The sequence below is a fragment of the Carassius gibelio genome, chromosome A8 (assembly GCF_023724105.1).
Source record: "Carassius gibelio isolate Cgi1373 ecotype wild population from Czech Republic chromosome A8, carGib1.2-hapl.c, whole genome shotgun sequence".
In the NCBI taxonomy this organism is placed as follows: Eukaryota; Metazoa; Chordata; class Actinopteri; order Cypriniformes; family Cyprinidae; genus Carassius; species Carassius gibelio.
The window spans coordinates 15217123-15236489 of record NC_068378.1 but is presented as its reverse complement, the minus strand read 5'-3'; the positions used below and the strand labels follow the sequence as shown (position 1 = coordinate 15236489).

The 19367-nt window shown below is 37.6% G+C and overlaps 1 protein-coding gene across 4 annotated transcripts in view; it reads left to right on the top strand.

Moving 5' to 3' along the window:
* kcnd3 (potassium voltage-gated channel, Shal-related subfamily, member 3) overlaps positions 1 to 17417 on the top strand; it is an 85545-nt gene extending 68128 nt beyond the window's left edge. For 2 of the 4 annotated variants that reach the window (XM_052604174.1, XM_052604173.1), the window contains exons 3-8: positions 727 to 895; positions 10157 to 10255; positions 11911 to 11946; positions 12055 to 12147; positions 13191 to 13435; positions 14780 to 17417. In XM_052604174.1, coding sequence (XP_052460134.1) covers positions 727 to 895; positions 10157 to 10255; positions 11911 to 11946; positions 12055 to 12147; positions 13191 to 13435; positions 14780 to 14984 — 847 coding nt within the window. In that variant the 3' untranslated portion in view covers positions 14985 to 17417. The remainder of the gene's footprint in view (positions 1 to 726; positions 896 to 10156; positions 10256 to 11910; positions 11947 to 12054; positions 12148 to 13190; positions 13436 to 14779) is intronic. The other 2 variants (XM_052604175.1, XM_052604177.1) reach the window with 2 other exon arrangements.
* Positions 17418 to 19367: the final 1950 nt, after the last annotated feature.

Sequence of the window (19367 nt, the reverse complement as noted above, 5' to 3'; positions counted from 1 at the left end):
TGCTGATAATATTGGCCTCATCTTGAGGGACGTTATCTTTCTATACTCCACTCACTAGACGAAGATATTTGTAAACAGATTTTATGAACAGATAAGCTGAGAAACAAACGACTCTGCAAACAAAGTGTTTTCAAATTAAATAACTTTCTAAACAGCTTTTGAAAATTCCAAACAAACTGATCTCTAAATAAAAGGCTTTCCAAACAATTGCTTACTAAATAATAAACAAACTTTCTCCAAACAAAACGTTTTCAATACCCTCCAAACAAATTGCTTAGTAAACAAAAGACTTTCCAAACAAACAGCTTTGCAGACTATGGCTTTTTAAACAAATGGATCCTCCAATAAAAGTGTCATCCCACTCATGCCTCTGTCACCTCCTGTTTCAATAATAATTCATTTCATTTCAAATCTAGCACCTCTTATGTCTGTGTCGCACTAATTGTCCTGCTTTGTCTTAGGTGGCATGTGGAAGTGCCAGTCTGCAGTAAAACAAAGTGAATATTTTTAGTACGAGTTTGTGATTATACACTACATTTGGAACACAATAATAATAAAAACAGATGGAATATAATTATTCTAAGCAGCTACAGTTGTGTAGGTGTGATAGCATGTATCTGGCTGTTTATTTATTGCTGCTAGGCTGTTAAACAAGAAAGAACAGGTGTAGAAGCAGCTTGTGCAAATTTCAGTGACTGATGTCTCTTTCTTGCTCTTTCTCTGCAGGTATGGAGACATGGTCCCTAAGACTATAGCAGGAAAGATCTTTGGCTCCATCTGTTCTCTCAGTGGGGTGCTGGTCATCGCTCTGCCTGTTCCCGTCATCGTTTCCAACTTCAGCCGCATCTACCATCAGAACCAGAGAGCTGATAAGCGTCGGGCTCAGAAAGTTCAGGTCAGTGGGGCTCAAAACTCCCTGAGGGGCATTGTCTCCTGTGACCGGAACTGCTTTGGCTGAGAAGCAGGTCACTAATGTTTACCTCGGATTAAGGCTCCTGTTAAATTACATCATATCCTTTTCCATCTGATGATTAAATAAAGATAAGTGATTGTCTTAGGGACCCAAGAGCAGTTTTGAAGGCTACTGGTCGAGGGTATAGAAATGACAGAGGGTTGTGGGTAAAATCAGGTGACAGATGTCATTCCCCCGTGGCAGTTATAATATCAGACGGTAATGATATGGCACTCTAAAATACACTAGTTTTCAAAAGTTTGGGGACACTAAGGACGGATACATAAAACTGATTAAAAGTGACATAAAACACATTTTAAACTTTCTGGCTCCATCTGCCAGAAAACAATCATAAGAAATCACAAAAATCATAAAGAATCATGAAAAAATGTCACCATTTTCATAAAAATATTAAGTTGAAACCACATTGAAAACAATGAGAAATCAGCAAATTAAAATTTTACTCTTATTTCTAAAGAGTAATGGCTGCAGAAAATTCAGCTTTGTCATCACAGGAATCGTTTTATTATAAAATATATTTAAATAGAACAAAATTTAGTTTTAATGTTTACATTATTACTGTTTTACTGTAGTTTAACCAAATAAATGTAGCTTTAATGAGCATAGGATGCTTCTTTCAAAAACATTTGAAATAATCTTACCAACCCAAAACTTTTTAATGGTTTATCCCATGGACATTTTTTATGGTTGCCAAGGCACTGATGTTCCAGTCCCAGCTTCACTGTAAAATACATAAACCCTTCTCCGAAAATCCCAAATCTACTTTTATAGCTTTGATAGTCTGAGCAGCTGGGGCAGGTTGTAGGGGAATGTCTTCTCTCACAATTGCTGGTTGTCTTACCGCCGGTATTTTATAGTTCTTTATGCCTTTCATCAGTAGATATTCACTCAGCCGTATTGCTGCTATTTTCCCTTGTCTGATGAATAAGGTTATTAAAGTTTGTTATTAAAGTTGGTTTCCGGGTGTATCAAGGATAATAGTACTACTCCGCCATTCCTTTCCATCCTCGTACGAAATAACACCTCAAACAAACAGCCTTAATGTTAAATTAAGCTTTTCTCTTCTCCCTGGGGGAATGAAGGGATGACCTGTCACTCGTTTAATGGCAGCATGGCATCAAAAGATTGAGTCTAGACTCTGAATGAGATCCCAGCAGGCTTACATGCCCCGCATCTATCCATCGATCACACCGTACCTCCCTGTCCTCCTCCAAAACGTCTCTATATCTCTCTCTCTGAAGGTTATTTAGTTTGGGCGTAATTATCTGTTAAATCACCATGTGCCTCTCGGCTTGATTTTGCTATGCTAATAATTGCAAATATTACTGGAGATTAGCTTGATCACAGAAAAACAATGCCAAGGCGACAAATATGACATCCCACGTGTGCAGAGAGAGAGACAGGGAGACGTCAGCTCCTGCACTCAGCGGTATGTTATGCTTGCAGTCATGGTTTTAATATATGCTAATGAAGAATTAACGTATCCTAAGGTTTTGAATGGACTTGCAGGGCTGCATTGTCTCCGTAGTCCAAACTAAAGCTGCCTGATGCAACCAAATCTCTTAGGGCCTTCTTAAAACAATGTGTTCTGTGTGTATGTGTGGGTGTTTAAACACACCCTGCTGTTAAAAAAGACAAAAGTGGCCTAAGACCCCAAAACTGCCTTGAGCCCCATTTTAACCATCACCGCAGGAACAGCTGTGTTTACTGTCCAAAGGACATGTGAGAGAGACAGAGAAAGATACAGAGACGGAAAGAGAGCCAGAAGGGATGTTCATCCTAATGACAGTCCTTCCACAAATAGCTTGCCCAGATGAGACCTGAGAGGAGGGGTTTGTTTATTTCAGCAGTCACTTTTGGGAGGTGACCTCCTCCTTCTCACCTGTTGCCCATAGCCAAAATACAGCACTGTTACTGCACCAAAACCGTGTATATGTATTAATAATCCAAATCACTAGGCAAATATTACTGAAGCAGCCTAAAAATGTTATAATAATATATTTGATATTAGTGGATGTACTCTAGATTCATACCAATCCGTATGTGATCCGTACTCCTAATTATGTACAGTTAAACAAAAAGAAATGTTATATGGGGGTGTTAGAAGCGCATTTATATATGTATGAGATTAAACTACTAATTGTTGTTATGGCAGCACCATGAAGTCTTTGCAAACATTTACTGACCTATAATATCATCATATTAATATCAACATCAACAGTTACATTTTTGGGTCACAATCTGGGACAGATTTAAGCTCATAAGCACTGCAGTGCATGTGCTTGGAATCCAAAATAGCAACAAGTCCTTATAAAAAAAAATGTCAATTCAAAAGAGGTGGACTATGCATGTGTACAAAAGAAAGTAAATCATATAGGTTTGGAAGGTGAGTAAATGATGACAAAATCCCTAGGGGAAAAGGGGTTAGAAAAAAAGGTCACACTCAGAAAAAAGTCATTTAGATTTGGGTACCCTTGTACCTAAGAGGTACATATTACTACCTGTTGAAAGGGTTCTGCCCCAGTGACAGCTTTTGTGCCTTTTTTCATAGAGTTTGTCATTTACTCCCTCTTATGTGTTTCTAAACCTATATGACTTTTTTCTGAGTGTGCAGAATGTCATTTTTCGGTGACCTACCCCTTTAACTATTGTTCCAGCATTGCACAGACACTTGTTAGAGCGTAACATCATTGGTTTCTACCGCATCTGTACTAGCCTGATGAGATTTGTTCAGTTTGAGGGCTTTAGCTTACTTCTATAGCACTCCGGGGCTTTCCAGAAGACTCTGAATTAAGAACATAGCAGATATGACAGCTGGGTTTAAATCAAAACCATGGAAGTGAGCATCAGCTTAATGAAACTTTGATCAAAGTGTGGAAAGTCTCTGATTTTATACGCTAACTTCATCTTCCTGTAGCTGATTGTGTCTCACCTCACGAACATGCATTTTGACTACAGAAAACTACACACAGCAGGGCAGCTTATTAATAACTAATGCAAATATGCAGAGCCAGAAAGCTAAAAAGAACAGACCGTTTCCTAGACATCACACAATTCTTTCATGACTGATCACTCATTGATCTCATTATGCTCAAACTCTCATGGTTGATCCAAAGGTCTGAGTTTTGTTCAAAGTTAGTTCAGGAAGCATAGTTTTGATCAAGGTTGGTCCAGTAATTGGGGTTGATTTATTAGTCCTGAGAACAGTGTTAGCTGTGGTACTTTACTGCATGTTAATGAGTTATTCATTATTAATTCAACACTTGCTTTACATACAGACACAAAGCAAATATGAACACGATCTGTGATTTCATTTTAACAGCATTAAATAGTGGTGAATGTTTTAGTGTCAAGGTTTTTCCACGTTTAATATTAAGCTTCAATTGATACGTAACTTGTCACGCTATATTGATGCAATGGAGATGACCGATACCTCAAATCATCCAGTTTGTTAAGAAGAAGTGCTCTTGCTTCTAAGCCATCATAAAAAGAAAACACCACTTTTTTTTTAAACGGCCTTGCACTAAAAAATCTGCAAGCAATACCAGCAACCACTTAACGACAGTTTACAAAATAATCTAAACACCTTGGCAAGCACATAGCAACCCTCTCACAATACAGTTTTCACAGCACTGACATCTAACTTCTGCTCTTTGTTGTGAACTGAACTGCACTGAGCAAACACTGAAAGTGCATAGAGATTTAGTTTAATTGACATAAAAATCCACTTAAGTTTCCCGAGCTTCCATTCCTTTTCATTTCCATGTTCTTGTTTCACAACTTTAACCTATATGGCTGTAAACTACTGTATTTATGTAATTAAAGGGTTAGTTCACTGAAAAATGAAAATTATGTCATTAATAACACTCATTTCGTTCCAAACCCGTAAGACACAGTTTAAGATATTTTAGATTTAGTCCGAGAGCTCTCAGTCCCTCCATTGAAGCTGTGTGTACGGTATACTGTCCATGTCCAGAAAGGTAATAAAAACATCTTCAAAGTAGTCCATGTGAGATCAGAGGGTCGGTTAGAATCTTTTGAAGCATCGAAAATACATTTTGGTCCAAAAATGACAAAAACTATGACTTTATTCAGTATTGTCTTCTCTTCCGGGTCTGTTGTGAGTGCGTTCACAACACTGCACGAACGAATCATTCGATTTAACCGGTTCTTCTTGAACCAGTTCACCAAATCGAACTGAATCATTTGAAACGGTTTGCGTCTCCAATAAGCATTAATCCACAAATGACTTAAGCTGTTAACTTTTTTTAATGTGGCTGACACTCCCTCTGAGTTAAAAGAAACCAATAAACCAATATGAACACCGAGCCGAGCCAGATAACGAACGAAAGATTATTTTTTTCGAGTCAGGATCCGGTTGCATCGGTTTTCGGATCACCAGTGATAGGAAGTTCGGTTCATTTCCACAAACCAGGTTCTTTCGGACAGTTCTATTCAGTAAACTGGTTGAAAAAAAAACAGTTCACCACTTCTTTTGCACTCGACGTAATGATGTCATTGGCGATGATTGCCCTTCATTCAAGGCAATCTTTGGTTTTTATTCAAATAATCTATTAATATGTTAAGATGAAAATAAAATAAAAAGAGGCAATACTGTTTGATATAATGTTTCGTTTCATTGTAATGCAGGCTATAGTCCTACACATTTCCCTGAACTAAATTTCTGTGGCTATTAATATGTTTAAATGAAAATGAAAGGCAGTGGTGTTTGATATCATATTTCGTCTTATTGAGCTGACTGACGTTATCCAGTACGCTGCTGTTTGCAGAATTACCGGACTTGCATCGTCCCGTACGTGGGAGTTCACACTCCCGAGTCCAAACTATCGAGGATGCAAATCTGAAATTTGTGTACTTTGTATGCGAAATGTGCGCAGACCTACGTCACCAGACTATTTACCTAATCTTCAAGGTACTTTAGACCGCGGTGGAAATGCAGAAAGCAAAAGATCTAGGGGTAAAAATTTCCTGTGAAAAAAGTTCCTCTTACAGTTTTTTCAGGTAATTTCAGTGGAAACGCAGCTTATAGCACTCCAAGGGCCTCTCAAAACTTAAACTGAATAAAAATGTCCAAACAATAGTTTAGTAGTATTATTCAAATAAAATTCAGGTTCCTATACTTAAATAAATAAATGCAATTTGATTTTCTATTTAAGTTGAAAGCATCTTGAGACTCTTGCAAGCTGTTCAAAAATATAGAAATGCTTAAGTAGAGTTTACAGAGCTGGAGACATACTAGGCTTTGCAGTGAGCCATGAATTTAAGCATCAAATGACTGTGACTCTATGGGGTACAGCAAATGTATAGTTTGACAAGCACTGATATTTTTTTCTGCACTGCTGCCTGTCATTTCAGAGATCAGTGCAATGAAGAAAGCATCTCTTAGCACCACTCCACACCATTCTTTGGTGGTTTGCACTCGAGCCAATGCTTCAGGCATAAACAACTTGTGCACGATGCATGCTAGACAGCATCCCTAGTAACAATTTAATTTATAAAGGGAATTGAATACTTTGATTGAATGACACATGATCAAACCATCCAATCACAATCCACAGTGTGTGATTTTGGAATCTCGCCTTTCACAGTGACGTCTATGTGGTTCATTCGTAGAGGTCACACTTTTCCACTCCACAGGAATCGGATCCTGTGTGACTAAACAGCAACACTTTAGCACAAACTTTAATGAAAAACTCGGCCGATTCTGCTGGAGGGTAGAGATTGAAGGTATGCAGCCGAGGCAACACATGTGAATAAGAAGGGCACTTAAAAGGATAGATCACAAAGGGATAGATCACTCACAGTCCAGGTTGTTCCAAACCTGTATGAGTTTCTTTCTTCCACTGAACAGACACACACAAAAAAACAATATTCTGAAGAGTGCGAGTAACCAAATGGTTTCTGGTCCCCATTGACTTTCCATGTTTTTTATTTTAATTTCCATACTATGAAAGTTATAGGAAACCAGCATCTGTTTGATTACCCACCTTCTGAAACATCTCTTCTGTTGTGTTCAGCAAAAGAGAGAAAAGGTGAATAAATAATGACAATTTTCAATTTTGGGTGAACTGTTTCTTTAATATAAATTAAAACTATAATACATATTCCTTCAATTTAAATTAATACTGTATGTAATTGTCTGAAAACATTATTTTCAGTTAGAACACAAGTATTTCTTTTAAACCATATTTTATTAGCATATTAGCATATTATAAGTAATAAAAAAATATTCTAAACTGTCCCTATTTTTCAGAAGGGAAGAACACCATGTACATTGACTAACATCTTGTATATCCAGTCAAATCAACCAGAATAACAATAGCGTGGAAATAAAAAGAAACTGCATTTTATGGCACATTAACATATTTCTACTGAATACATAGTGTAAGAAAAATTTATTTTTATTTCAAATAGGAACACTTTGATATGATTACAGTGAACTTAAATTGGTCACGGACCACAAATTTGCCTCATAAACCAGTTTGCTTTATAATATTGCTGATAAAATTAGAGGGCAGACTTCTGGCCTTACCACTGCCATGAGGTTTGTCACAGTGAGCTTTATAAAACTGTATATGTATAACTGAAATGTAATCTATGAATTTGCTGCTTTGTTTGGTCTATCTGATCTCAGCATAGTGCGGTTAGCTTCCACCAAGTACTGAACAACTGTTCTCAGCAGTGATATTCTGTCAGATTGATAAAGAACCTCGGCATTACTGCGGCTGTTCCCCATCTCACATTCTGCAGGGGCAGATCCCCAGGAAAAAATGTTCCTCATTTTTTTCCCATGATAGCTGAAAATTGTTGCTGCATTTGTTGGAAACACAAACGGTCTCAGAGGCCCAAACTGATTCCATTATGTGATGGCAATCTCCTGTGAAAAGAGCAGAGTTAGCACTCCACTCACCCACAGGGACTCACATCTGTGTTTGTGTGTGAGGGTTTTAATGATGGTGTACGTTCTTTCAATTTGTGTTCAAGTGTGTGTGTGAGAAATTAATGAACATCAGAATACTGGTTTGATCTCGGCGAGGTCTCTGATGCAATTGAGACACAATTTGTTCCTCTTCAATAATTTAAAAACACACACACGTATACAAACACTCACTGGGATGAAATGCATTTGTGAATTCGTATCCGTATCCGCAGCCTATTTGTGTAGATCAATTGTGGTGGGTGAGCCGATGACCCCTAACGGTGGACAAGAGGTTGTGTTATATAAAGGTACTGTGACTATAGGCGTCCAAAACACTGGTCATCTGTGATCTCCAGCGTTTAGCTGAGCTATTAGCAGTCCTGGCTATGAACACTTACCGCCTGCTTGTTAAGTTGACAAGCTCCATGAACAAGAAAATCAAGCGACATGGTCCTATTACACACCTGACAGGGGGCCACACAAAAGCCTCTTTGTGTATGAGAGAATGAAAACACAGCTAATCGAGATTATTAAAACACAAATACAACCCTGCAGGAAATAAGAAAATAAATGTTGTCATGTTCTCCAGTAAAACTGTCCAGACATCCTTGAACAGGTATAGTCGACCCAAAAATAAAAATTCTGTCATCATTTTGTGCTGCATAATCTAGCTTCAAATCATTTTCATTTATTTATATAATTTTTACTAATTATTCATTGCCTGTCAAATTATAACAAGATTTTTTATATGCATAAAACGTGATTTACTCTACCTAAAGCCATCCTAGGTATGTATGATTTTCTTCTTTCAGGAATTATATTTAAAAATGTCATGGCAGTGGTCGAGACTTTGAAGCAAAATAAAGTGTGTCCATCCATCACCGTAAATAATGGCCTTTTGAAGTGAAGCAGTTGGTCTGTATAAGAAAAATATTTAATACTTTATAAACCATAATCTATTAGCTTCCGCTAACTGTTGTGCTCACATTCACCAGAGAGAGGTGTTCCAGCAGATGACGTGGGATTAGCAGAAGCTCCGTTGAGAATATGCTAGTCCCGCGAGAACCAAGTTTTGTTTACAGCAAAGGAAAGCCAGTCTTCTCTTGGCTTGTGTCGAAATTTTTCTACATTTTCCTTTACAAATCCTCATTTTGTACTTCTAATTGATGACCGGTGTTTTGTTTTGCTCTCTTCTCTGCGCTACAGCCTTCTCATCGGAGATTTAGCTACGCCTACGTTCTACTGTACATCATCCGCTGGAATTCAAATCTCCCGTGATCGTGCATATGACAATTAGTGGAAGCAAGAGATGGTTTGTAAAGTTTACAGATCATAAGTTTTAAATATAGATGTTTTTCTTTCACAAACAAACCGCTTAGCTTCAGAAGGTCTTTATTACCCCCCTTCAACTTAACCTAGCAACACTCAAGAAACCAACTACATATAGCAACTGCAAAGCCATATACTGAAAACACCTTTGTGACCACATAGCAAAAACCCTGACACATCCACAACACCCTACCACATTCACAAAAATACATAAATCTAGTGTATACATAATGTTTATTAATGCTTTGCCAACTTAAACCCTTTTTATCACGTCAATAAAGCTTCTCGCATCTTAAGGGAACTGAAACGAGAGAGAGGATCAGTTTTCTATGAGATGACGAGAGAATGAGAGCGCAAATCGGATCATTTGATGCCTCTGGATCTGAGAAGATTAAAATACTCTCATTCATTGTAAATATTAAAATGTGATGTTCCACAGAGGATTTGACTGCTGGTTTCCACCCATCATCCATGCTGTGCCTATGAAACGGCGCAGACTGAGGGAATGCGAACCGCTGCTCTATCATTTATCGTTACACAGCTGCGCTAACTGTAATTCAGCATTACACAAGACGTTTACTGTAATTAAGCATTACACAGCTGCGTTTCTCTAAATTACCATTCTTTTATTCTTTGTAGAGCAAGCGAGCAATTGCTTTCTTCTCCCCTGATCTTTGCACATTTTCACCGCATGGCTGGTAGTTCAGATTGGTTCAGTAGTTTTTTTGAAGCCACTTGCATTTTTCATCATCTCATGACGGACAGCAATCTATGTGAAAATCCATTTTGTTTCTTAAAGTACTTTGATCTGAATTGCTCTTTCAACAGGGATCATATTGAGCCGTAGACCTTTGTGATGGAAAAGCACTGGTAGACTGAGTTGTAACTTCCTTTGTGTATGTGTGCATTGACAGAAAGCCAAACTGGCCCGAATGAGAATTTCCAAGAATGGCAGCTCTAGCGCCTTCCTGCATAGCAAACGAAATGGACTCAACCAATCACTGGAGCTAACGGTAAGAAAAACACACACACACACACACACGTTGTTTCACAAATATAAACACACACACACACACACACACATTGATACTCATTATTTCCATATTTTGCTTCAGTTTGACTTCTGGTGTTTTTTTTTTTTTGTTTTTTTTTTCATACATTATGCATGGCGTCAGGTTGTTTTGCTTTAAAAGTGTTTAAGGCTAGAGATTCACATTGCATGATCCAATTCTTAGTACTTAAGAGCAATTATGAGATTTTTGTGTTTGCATATTTGCACAAACATCAGCTCAGTTAACTCAGGGACATCTAATTCACCAGGACAGAGTGATGAACTGATGTGAAAATGCCTTCATGTGTTGCTAAACATCCTCATCAGTGAGTAGGCTGTGAGCATATGTGTGTGAAAGGGAGATCTGGTCTTTATCATGGCGGTTGTTTAAAGCTGTCCAACTCCTATAAAATGCCTTCCTGGAAAAAAAAAAAAAAACCTGCAATTCTCTGAATGCGTCAAATGCATTTGAGGAACGAGGAGCATGCAGAGAGTACAGAGACAGATTGCAGGTCACTCCAAAGACAGCTAACCATTTTCACAGAACGTACTCAGAGAGGTCCAGAGAGTGAAGCAGACGGGAACCTGACAAAATTGAGCCTAAGAGGCCTTCAGCCTGTCATAATAGCATGAAAATATGTAATGGATACTAAATATTGATTTATATATATATATATAACACTGTAAAACATAACTCCACATTTTTAAATGGTGATGTATATTTTAACACTAAATAATAATTTTTTACATTTGCATTTGGCAGATGTTTTTATCCAATTTATCCAACAATAAATTAGATACTTTTTTTTATTAATTTAAATAATATTAATGCAAAAAAAATAGATACAGAACACAGTTATGTCTAGTCTACTGAGGTTGGATCAGAAAATAATTTTGAAATTGATTCATTAAAAAATTACTTCTTTTTAAGCACATCCACCATTGGGTTGTTTGAGACTCCAAATATAAAAATGGTAAAGTCAGTTTCAATATGAAAAATGTTCTGATAATAAGCAGTTCTTTCATTTTGGAGTTAATTTGAGGTTTCTCAAGTCTGACTTTAGCATCAAACTGGAGACGCTGCTTCTAGGTTAGCCTGTCTGAATCGCTCAGAAATACCTCGCAGATCACATGCAAGCATGCAGTCTGCTCAGAATAAGAATACTCAGGGTATGTTACTGTAAGACGCCTAATTTTGCTCTCTCTTCATTTCTATCAATATCTTTATTTTTCCTTCTGTCTCTCTCATCCCACACATCACTCACTGATTCACTGACTCACTGGTGCTTGCATCGTGTTAAGATGTGGAAATGGTAAAAATGTGGAGCAGTGTATGTGTTTAGCCACATTTGCGAGAACAAGCTCCCGGGCAAAAGCTTTACAATAAAAGAAACAGCAATGTGGTGTTTTAGTAACTGTACCAATTGATTTGTGAAACAGAAAAGTGGAATCACTCTGATTCACCCAGTCCTCTGAGGCCCCTCGTCCTTCCTTTCTCCCAAGCTATGTTTATTTAAAGTTATGGATGATATATTGTGCTGCTCTGTTATGGATATAGTTCCTTCCAAAAGCAGTAAACCACTCTCCATGTCTCTCCCTCCCACTCTTACACAACAGCAGCTCCCCTATTACAAGATGAAACTTTCACCACAGGTACTGAGCCAAACAACACACACTGTGCCTGTCTCCACTTCATTATTCCTGCATGAAATGTGGTGATTCCATAAAAACGATGGGAATGTTTTGTGTGTGTTTCTGCAGGGCTCCTTAGAGGAGGACCAACACTTGAAGAAGACCACATCTCTGCTGGAGAGTCAACATCACCATCTTCTGCACTGCCTGGAGAAGACCACGGTCAGTCGGAAGAAGTGGTGGCTTCTTTTGAAACACTACGAAATGAAACTTGACAAACATTTTGTTTCGAACAAGTGGTTCAGAATGTGTCTCAAACTTGCCAAATCATGTGTATTGAACAAACAAGGCTTCAAACCTTGGTTTCAAAACATTTCAAAATTCTTAGCCTTCGCGCTAGATGGCATTGATTTAACGAGTGTCTGACTGATCTCAGGTCAGTTTTAAAATGTAGTTTTTTTTTTTTTTAATTAATTTTAATACTTGCACGTGTAATACAAAAAGAAGCCCTGCCTAATAGAAAGCAAAACAAGCACTACACTTAAATAAAAGAACACAAATTTTACAGAACCTTCATATTTAAAGGTACAGTATTTAATTACTTGAAGATTGCATTAATAGATTACACTTTCCTGAAAACATTTGCTATTGGTTTAAAATGAAACTTAACTCAACTTTAACAAATGATTACATATAATTTGTTATCAAAATATTTTTTTTTTTACAAAACAAACTTCACAACTGATATTTAAAAGCAGATATAGGACATACAAAATGTAAATGCTGCTCTATGCTCTATCACAAATCTAAAAAGTTTCATTTAATAGTCTTTCATCAAAGCATTATAACTCTCTCTGTCTCTGAAATGGCATTTCTTAGCCATGATGAAATCAGGGCATGGACATGAAATCGAAAAAATCGTATTAACTAATAATATCATAGTTTTACTCTTTGCCAATTCATTCAAATCAAGTCCCACCCTACAACAGCCACTGGATATTCTCTTTATTTAATACATCTAAAAAATCATCTTCTGTAAGACACATCTAACATAAAAATGAACTGATTTGATTCTGATTTGTTCTCATTTGTTATACATTACTGGAGTAAAAATGCATCACTGCTGTTTCATATTCTCTTTTATATTTAAAGGTTAACATGCATGTAAATGCTTGGAAGTAAAAGGAATGAAAAGAAAAAGGCTTATAACAGTAAATAAAATATCAGAAACCAATGATCTCAAGGAAAAAATCACTGTGTTTCAGAATCATGAGTTTGTGGACGAGCGACTGTATGAACAGGGGTATCTGCAGACAGCACTACAGAACTTCCCATCGCAGAGTCCATCTCTCTCCAGTGAAGAGGGCATCACAGGCACCTGCTGCTCTCGGAGAACCAAGAAGAACATCCCGCCTCTCAGTGCCACAAACACACACTCACACACGCACAACCTGCAGGAGCTCAGCGCCTTACACATCCAGTGTGGGGAACAGCATCCACTCAATACCAGGTTAGCACTCATTTTTACATACACGGCATTGTTCTAAGGGTCGATTTTTATGAAAGCTAAAAGACTTAAACTTTTAATATTATCCAATTGATTTAATTGTTTTATTTGTTAGATTAGATCAGATGCAGCCATTTGTAACTTTGACGTGCAAGGTTTCCGGTTTCATCGGCTTCAGCTTCACAAATCGTTTTACAACTGTTATTCTTATTCTCCACAGTGGCCAATAAACAGAAGTCTCACTCATTCACAGAAAATAACTTACTTTTGCATTGATACATAAGGTGAATGTGAAGGTCACATGACAGCTGTTATAAAAAATAATAATATTAATAATAATTAACAACCACGCCTTCATCATTTTGCTACTTCTTGAATTCTGTTTAATTTATAGTTTTAATTGTTTACCATAATCACAGAACCAGACTTTCAATCTTAAACTATGTAAATCCATCATAAGAAATATTAATTACTACATTTAAAAAACTATAACAATATAAACAAAGTGTAAAATAGACATAGTTTACCATAAACCATTTTAATATCTTTATTAGGGCACCAAACCAGGGCCGGCCCAGGCTCTGTTGGTGCCCTAGGAGATCATTTAGATTTCTGCCCCACTCTGATTAGCATACCCATACCTTTCATTTCAATTTTGTGCATGCAGTCAAAACTATTTTAACTGGTTGCGCCATGCATAATTAATGCATTCATGACGCAGAAAGTGTTTAAATTAGTCCAACATGACATGTTGTCATATCTTATTTTTCGTTGATGCCAATTTTATTTTATTCTAAAATTATTTTAATCAGTCCGATGATTGATCAGTACTAAAATTATGTTGACTGTCAGAAATTAGCTACAGTTCACAAGAAGCAAACAATGATCACAAGAAAAAAAAAAGTAATGTTGTGCCCTAGACAACTGCCTGTCACCAATGCCACAGGCCGGCCCTGCACCAAATATAAAATTAGAGTCAATCTCAACAGAAGGTGAGGGTTATAATGTAAATATTACATGTAAACTGCATATTTGGTAATAAGGCAAAAAATAGCATGTATTATTATGTTTATATATGAAATGATATAGATTTGAAATTAACCATAACAAATCAAAGGAATCTGTCATTGTATTTACATTTTAAAATGTGTAACTTCCACCCACATATATTTTCACAAAAAAAAAAAAAAATACAGATGTGACATTTGTTGGTTCAATACTAAATAAGTAAAAAATGCATGTCCACTGTTAGTCCACTGGACATTTAATGAACAATTACTAGATAAATTAAACAAGTGAGAGTGCGAAAAGTGTGTTAAGACCTCTGTCTCTTTCTCTCTGTCTCAGTCGTTCCAGTCTCAATCTGATGTCTGATGAATCTGGGAGTCTGAACTGCAAGAGCAGTGGACTGGTTACCACGGCAATCATCAGCATCCCAACCCCTCCCTCGAACAACTCTCGAGCCAATCCCGACGCTCCGCCCCCTGCAAACCCAGACGCTCCGCCTCTTCCGAACCCTGGCACTGACGTGGTGAGAATCTCTGCGCTGTAGGAGACAACAGAACTCAGGAAGAGAAACTGATGAGTAGCCTGCCCCCTAGTGGGAGAAGAAGTGCACTGACTCAGACTCTGTGAAAGACATAGAAGATCAACAACGATGCGTCTAAATGAGAGAGAAGGAGAAAGCAACAACAGGACGGCCATGAGCATTTATCACTCTCCATCAGGACGCTGTGAATGTTGAGGGTGTCACTGCAGTGTCACTGTGCATTAAACATTTCATCTTCTTTTTCCTCATAGTTTTCTGTGTGGTCATACCGTTTTTTAAATCGTCAGAAAGATTCATATTTTGTCAAGCATTTGCTTTCATCCGCGAGTCTTGTTTGTTTAATATCAGTCCATTAATCTGTTCCAACGATGCAGACAGCCTCTGCGTTCTTTATCCCGCTTAAGTTGTATTTTGATCTAGAATAATTCCTAAAGGATAAGAAAAAAAATCTGCTTTCGGTCAGAGGGAGACAGTATGAGTGTTTCTTAAACTGTGCTAAGTTTTTATTTTTGGAATATGTATGATTGGTCAGAATTAGGTCTAACTTGAATGTTTTTACCCCGTGTGTGTGTGTGTTTGTAAGAATACCTGAATCATCCCTCAAACTCTCAGCCTCTCACACAGTCCGTGCCTCTCAGGGGGAGGAGAGTTTCCTTCTTCTTTAAGCCACTGTCTTTCCCAAACGTTGAGCCGACTTTATAACATTAGTCGTGACCTATCAGACATTACTATGTAATATAGAAAAAAAAGAGAGCGAGAAAGAGAGGAACATGAAAGTGTTTTTAGAAACTCTGTGACTACAAGCACAAGGCGTCGCTGACATTTTGTGATTACAATGTGTACCAAGCCTTGGTTTAACTGTGAATATTGTTGATAGAATATTTTGTAATATTTAGCCATTGTTTGGCAAAACCAGAGCAGCTGCCTACCCTGCCCCGTTTTCCGTCTGCCCCGCCCCTTTCCTCTGTCTACTGCTGGCCTGCTTCCTGTAGTTGTTCTGATCGAAGTGTTATTGTCATTATCGCTCAATTGGTATTTAACTGTCTAGTTTGCGTAAAACTACATGGGGTAGGACACTTTTGATGTTTGTGTTTTTCCGTTAACCGTGAATGTTTTTGTTAACTAGATTTTCGGTCTACGTTGCTGTCAGCTGTACGAATCAATTAGAGATATTCTCCAGCTCTTTTCTCTCCCTCTAAACTCCCTCCTTTTCTGTATTTGTCAGCCATGTTCATGAGAACGGTATTGCCAATGAGAGAATTAGTGTTTGTTAGTGGAAAGTCTGTTTCGTCAGTGTCGTTTACTGTCCTCGAAACTGCCAGCAATCAACCGCATGATCCCCTGAGCTCCACCTTTTGTACCATAACCCCCACCCATCTCCTTAAACCCCACTCACTTGTGCCTCTTACACCAGCATACATAGAAAGTGACCCCCTCCCCTCAGGACGTTATTGCTTCAGGGCCAGAGTTTTAGTGTTCAGTGCAATGATACACACTAGACCTCATATCAATAAATTTATTATTGCTTTGGTCCTTCTTTTTAGATAGAATAAGCCATATTTTCCAGAAAGAAAAATAAATGATTCAATGATTAGCTACATAACAGATACATAACCTATACTTGAACTTTAAAGAAGAAAGTGGATGTGCGGTTACACAAAAATGATTTCGAATTTGCTGGACATCACCCTTAGGACACCAGTATTACAGGGAAAAGCACATTGTGACATTTAGGATATCAGGGTATCCGGCCCACACCATTCTTACCGAAATGTTCTTTGATGACCCGTGAGTTCATATGATAATCATCTTCCTGTTTGTCGTACATACAATCCATAGCAAACATTTAATGATCCGATTTTATGGTCCAAATAATGTTTGGTCCCTTTGTGATTTTCATGTGTACATAATAGATGGGAAATATGGAAATGATCTAATGTTTAAATAATAAGAGGCAAAGGTGTGGCCAATATATTCTAAATTTTAAGATAATAAATGTTGAGTGTTGGATCACCTGTGGTCGTTGGCGAGCAGTAATGTGTTGGAGTTTTTCCTTCACTTTGTCTTTACATCCAGCCCAGCAGGGGGCACTACAGAACCATCGATGTAATAGAAGTGACTCTAGAATCCTAACAGCTTTGTAATAATTCATTTGTGCAGTCCCTTCAGATGACAGAGCAGGTTGTTTTGAATATATAACCAAGTGGAGATCTGTATGTGCGCATCTACATACCTGTCGAGGGTCTTCTTTCTGTGTGTCTGTGCTTGTTTAAGTCTTTTACTCTCTTCTTCTCTTCATTTTATTTTTCTCCTGAGATAGTCATGTTATTCTATTCAGCAGATTCCTGTTCACTGTCAGATGTTAACTATTATTTATGATCTTGTCTTGTGTCACAGTTGTGAAACGCCTGATAAATGAATTGTATCTGCCACAAATTCATCTGCTGTTTATTCAGTTCCTCCGACAATGCTGAACCACAATCTAATGGCAGTTTAATGATGAAATCACAAACTCATAGCAATACTCCGGAGATGAAATAAAATATAGATATGACATCAAAACAAACAGATAAGTCAGGCAGGATGCAGAAACAAGCTGCAGCTGAAAAATAAATCTGAGCCTCAGCCTTTCAGACTCCATTATAAATTGGATTTTAGGTTATTTAGGGACAATAACATTTTGCTATGCAGTTTAAAGTATATTTTATAGATTTATAGCAGATAAACTGTGATATTGGTTTACTTAAGATTTACATGGTCATGTTCTTAAAGTTAGCAAGCCTCGTAAACCAGAAACTATAGTTGACAGATAATCTTTCAGGAATCTTTCATAATTTACTCATGTTGTCCCAAAACTTCATGACTGCATGTCTTCTGTGAAAAGATATTTGAAGATTATGTTGGTAACCATACACGTTTGAAGAAAAGAAAAGACAAAAAAAAAAAAAAGTTCTCAAAATATCTTATTTTATTCTCTGTTACTGATGATAATTTAAATTTTTGGGGTCAACTATACATTTAAGAGCTACATATTTCATTTAGTTTGCCTTCACATAAAACTTTAAAACAAATAATGATAAAGTTGATAAAGAATTCAGTATTTTACTATCAGTAGTATGTACATTCAATTAATATATTAGTTCAATACACATCTCACTACTTGTCACTTATGTAGGCTACATACTGTATGAGGTTTGCTATTAGGCTATTTAATGTTACAAATGAATCACTTGTATCATGATAAAAACGTGTACTTTACATTGAGCACTAAGGAGTGTTTCAAGTAGCCTACCGCTCGAATCGTTCCGGTCCATCGGTCTCACACAAACACCCCATTATGCATGAAGGAATGTGGACAATTTAACTTTTAGTATGCGTTATCTTATAAAATGAATAAAATAAAAGCTTTTAAGAACAAGCAATTAAAGCTGACAAATAAATAAGCACAAAAAATAAAAATAAAACAAAAAAAACAGTTTTGTCATATTTCAGTGTTCTGTATTATCTAACATAAGATAAATAAAGGAGTTCTCACTTGATTATTACACCCACCGAATCTTGCAGAGAAGGCGAGCGTGAACAGGAGCAAATTTTGGTAAGTATTCTGATTAATTATCTCTCTTGACTTTATGCCTCCACGTCCCCCTGATAGCCTCATAGACAGTAAAAGATTGCCTGCGAGCTTCTCCTCCTGTCCATATGGTAATTTCTCTACTGTGCGACAGGGAGTCGCAGGTTATGACGCAATCGTTAGCCTATTTTTTACAAAAACTGCTTCTACGGGGCCATAACGTAAAATACAAGATAATGGAGCCTTTTATACATTTTCGTGTTTCTTTGGAATGGTCCGAGTCTCCCTCACCTCAAGCCTCCAAGGCCTTGGCCCGTAGTCCCAGTGACTCTACCTTGGCTCCTAGCTCCCTCGCCTCCATCGTCAACCATCGATCCATCAGCTCCACCAGGCTCCTTTGTCCTCCGTCTCTGCCTTGGTCGACCCGCCATTGCCTCTGGACTTCTCTCCATTGGGTGCGCCTAGTCCCACCAGCTCCGTTGGGCTCCTTCCTCTATCCTATGGCTATCCTGCCTTTTATAAGGCCATGTTCTTTCTGTTCAGTTTTGTCAGGTCTATTAGGTCCATTCGTGTCTTCCTCCTGTTCTCCCTGTTGGATTTACTCCTGTGTTGGATTAAATTAAATAAAGGCTATATTGATTGTCCTCGGCTCAGTGTTCCTTCCAGCAGTGTAGTGTGACTAGATTTATCCAACCTAACCTGGGTATGGATTAACAATTAAATTGTGTGACGTAATGTAAGTAGGCCTTTGCATGTTCAATGTAATTTGAGGATTGAATGGGTTTAAGACTCTGGGTTTAGGATTCTCTGACCCA